Here is a 2584-nt window from a genome sequence, read left to right on the forward strand (position 1 = left end):
CATCTATTTCATTTGATTTATTCTTTAACATGTTATCAATAAATTATTAATTAGAAATATTAGCAAAATTATTAAAATTTGAAATTTACTCTTGAGTTATATATGTTGAAAATCGATGCTATATATAATACATCAGCAGAGAAATAACGAGATTAAATAGATTTATTTTATTCAGGAAAAGAAAAAAATGACAAAGATGGTCTTCCCACGTTTTATTTCATAGACCACAGCGAATACAGGTTGAGAATCTTAGAGGAATTTGGCCTGAATGTAATCGACAAGCTCTTGGGTAATGCAAATTCTTATGCAAATTTCTTCTGAATGAAATCGACAAGCTCTTGGGTGATGCGGAAGGCCTTGGCCAATACGGAATCTGGGAGTGGAGGATCCGCTGCAAACAGAGAGTTGGCGATTGTCTGAGCTACCGGAAGCTTGCTGCTCAATGCAGCTATGGCCACCGCATTTTCATGCCCCACATTCTGCTGGAAATGCACAAGTGCCTTTGGAAACACAAACACATCTCCCTTCTCCAACGTTTTGCTGAAAAACTTGTTGGTGGTGTCAATGAAACCCACAAGAAGCTGGCCTTCCAGTAAAACAAGAACTTCAGTGGCTCTTGGGTGCGTGTGAGGAGGATTTATTCCACCCACTGCGTAATCGATACGGACCAACGATATTCCGAAGGTGTTGAGGCCTGGTATCTGCATAACATTGGCCATCGTTACATTTGAGCCCACTGCATTGTCGGTGTTCCCTGCCTGCCCAAGTCCCCCGAAGAAGAAGTCCTCTGCCGAAACATCCTTGGGATCTTTGCAAACGAACCCGTTCACCTTAACTGTTTTAATCAATTTGTTCGCAACAAATCATATCACACCACTCTATCTAAATCAATTTGTTAGCAACTCGCCTAATAAGAAAGTCATATAAAAGTTATGTACTCACCCATGCTTTCCTTGTCTGCGACGCAGAAATCTTGCAAGGGATCGGAATCCGCTGCCATGACATTATCACTGTAACAACATATCAATAGGAAAAGTCCCAACGTGAAGTAAATCATGCGGTTACCCATTATAAATAGAGACACAGAAGAATCAGACAGAAAAGCTCGGGATATGAATGTGTAGTCGAATTGTGTATTACAAGCCCATAACATGTCTATTATATAGCGGGAAAATTAAATACTCTGCGAGGACTAATTCTTGTCTATGAAATGCAAATTACCACAAGCAATAAGTTATTTCTGAAACAAACTCAACCCTTAAACAATATGTATATTTTTAGAAAACTAAAATCAAATCACTTCTAAACACAACAACATCATCGTTTATCAACTTGATATACACAACATTACAAGGGACCCATTTGATAAAAAAAATTAACAACTTACTCCAACCCATTTCAAAAGTCCAATAAAAATTCTAACCCAAATGTGAGAATGAATATTTTTATTCCACTATCAAGGTAGCACCCAATTTGATTCAACAAGAAAGGTTACAAAACATAGTTTTTAAACTAGCTAAGGGAGAGCTCACCTTCCAACATTTGGTATTTCTCACAACCAAGCCCCAAGCTAAGAGGCCCATGACAAAATTTATTGCCCAATACAAATACTCCATGCACATGTAAACTCCATTAAGGGAATCCAACACCATATACTTCACAACCCTTCTAAAATATACCAAACAATTTTTCCACAGATTTTCCAAAAGAATCAAGGACACTCATACCCAAGAAATCTGCTTCTCAATGAGAAAAAACCATTCCCTTAGAGGTTCCACATATCCTTCACCCTACACATGAGTTTCTCTCATCAATATGGGAGAGCCTAAAACCTCTCACACATGTCATTGACATAAGAAAAGATATAAAAAGATGAAATTTAAAAATTAAATCAAAAGCCTCCAATAAAATATTTACAACAAAATGAAATATAGCATTCTAAGGAATGAATAATATCAAAATATTTCCTTACTATATCAGGAGGGTTTGATAGAAATTTCTCAAAGACTCTTTTGACTCCTTGCACAAAGCCTCCCAAAATCTCCAAAAAGATAGAGCCAAAAAATAAAATAATAAGACATACAAAGAGTCTAAGAATGGTATATATAATACGTGTCATATGACCTCCCCTCCTCTGATCACGATGCACCACATGGATCTCATCCACCTCCTCTCTCCCCTTCACACCAAACCCTAAGGGTATGTGGATATCACAAATGCTTCTACATGTGAGAGCATTGGGATGAGAGGAATAATATTGTATACTCTTCCCCAAGAGGATCTTTTTGATCCACTCATATGTGCGAGGCATGCAAAATACCATTAATAAAATTGTTGGAGTGGATTTGGAAGTGGTAATTTACTTACTATCGCCCACAAGTTAGAATTTTGACACCTTTTTTCTAAGAGACTTGGACAGGATCAAATGATTACAAAAGCCCATGGTTTAATTCCCCAAAAAGGTACCGAACTCATAAGTGTTTCATTTTGGGCCTAAATACACTCAGAAATAGATGAAATAGACACTTTAAAGTTATTCAAAAACCCGCTCAATGTAAAATCTATCTTTCTATAAGGATGCAAC

The 2584-nt window shown here is 37.0% G+C and overlaps 1 protein-coding gene across 1 annotated transcript; it reads right to left on the minus strand.

Moving 5' to 3' along the window:
• Nucleotides 1-302: 302 nt before the first annotated feature.
• Nucleotides 303-1153, minus strand: LOC131862542 (putative germin-like protein 2-3). Its single transcript, XM_059215018.1, has 3 exons — nucleotides 943-1153; nucleotides 576-835; nucleotides 303-482 (listed from the first exon to the last, which is right to left on the minus strand). Exons 1-3 carry the CDS (start codon nucleotides 1151-1153, stop codon nucleotides 303-305), a joined length of 651 nt encoding a protein of 216 aa, XP_059071001.1.
• Between the last annotated feature and the right edge of the window lie 1431 nt (nucleotides 1154-2584).

The sequence above is a fragment of the Cryptomeria japonica genome, unplaced genomic scaffold, assembly GCF_030272615.1.
Source record: "Cryptomeria japonica unplaced genomic scaffold, Sugi_1.0 HiC_scaffold_46, whole genome shotgun sequence".
In the NCBI taxonomy this organism is placed as follows: Eukaryota; Viridiplantae; Streptophyta; class Pinopsida; order Cupressales; family Cupressaceae; genus Cryptomeria; species Cryptomeria japonica.

What these genes read in the sequence shown, in the direction of transcription:
- LOC131862542 (XM_059215018.1), bottom strand. Translation starts at nt 1,153, where the DNA reads ATGTTATGGGCTTGTAATACACAATTCGACTACACATTCATATCCCGA. An exon ending in CGCAGACAAGGAAAGCATGG is followed by an intron (nt 836 to 942) that starts GTGAGTACATAA and finishes TGATTAAAACAG; the next exon opens with TTAAGGTGAACGGGTTCGTT. An exon ending in TACTGGAAGGCCAGCTTCTT is followed by an intron (nt 483 to 575) that starts GTGGGTTTCATT and finishes GTGCATTTCCAG; the next exon opens with CAGAATGTGGGGCATGAAAA.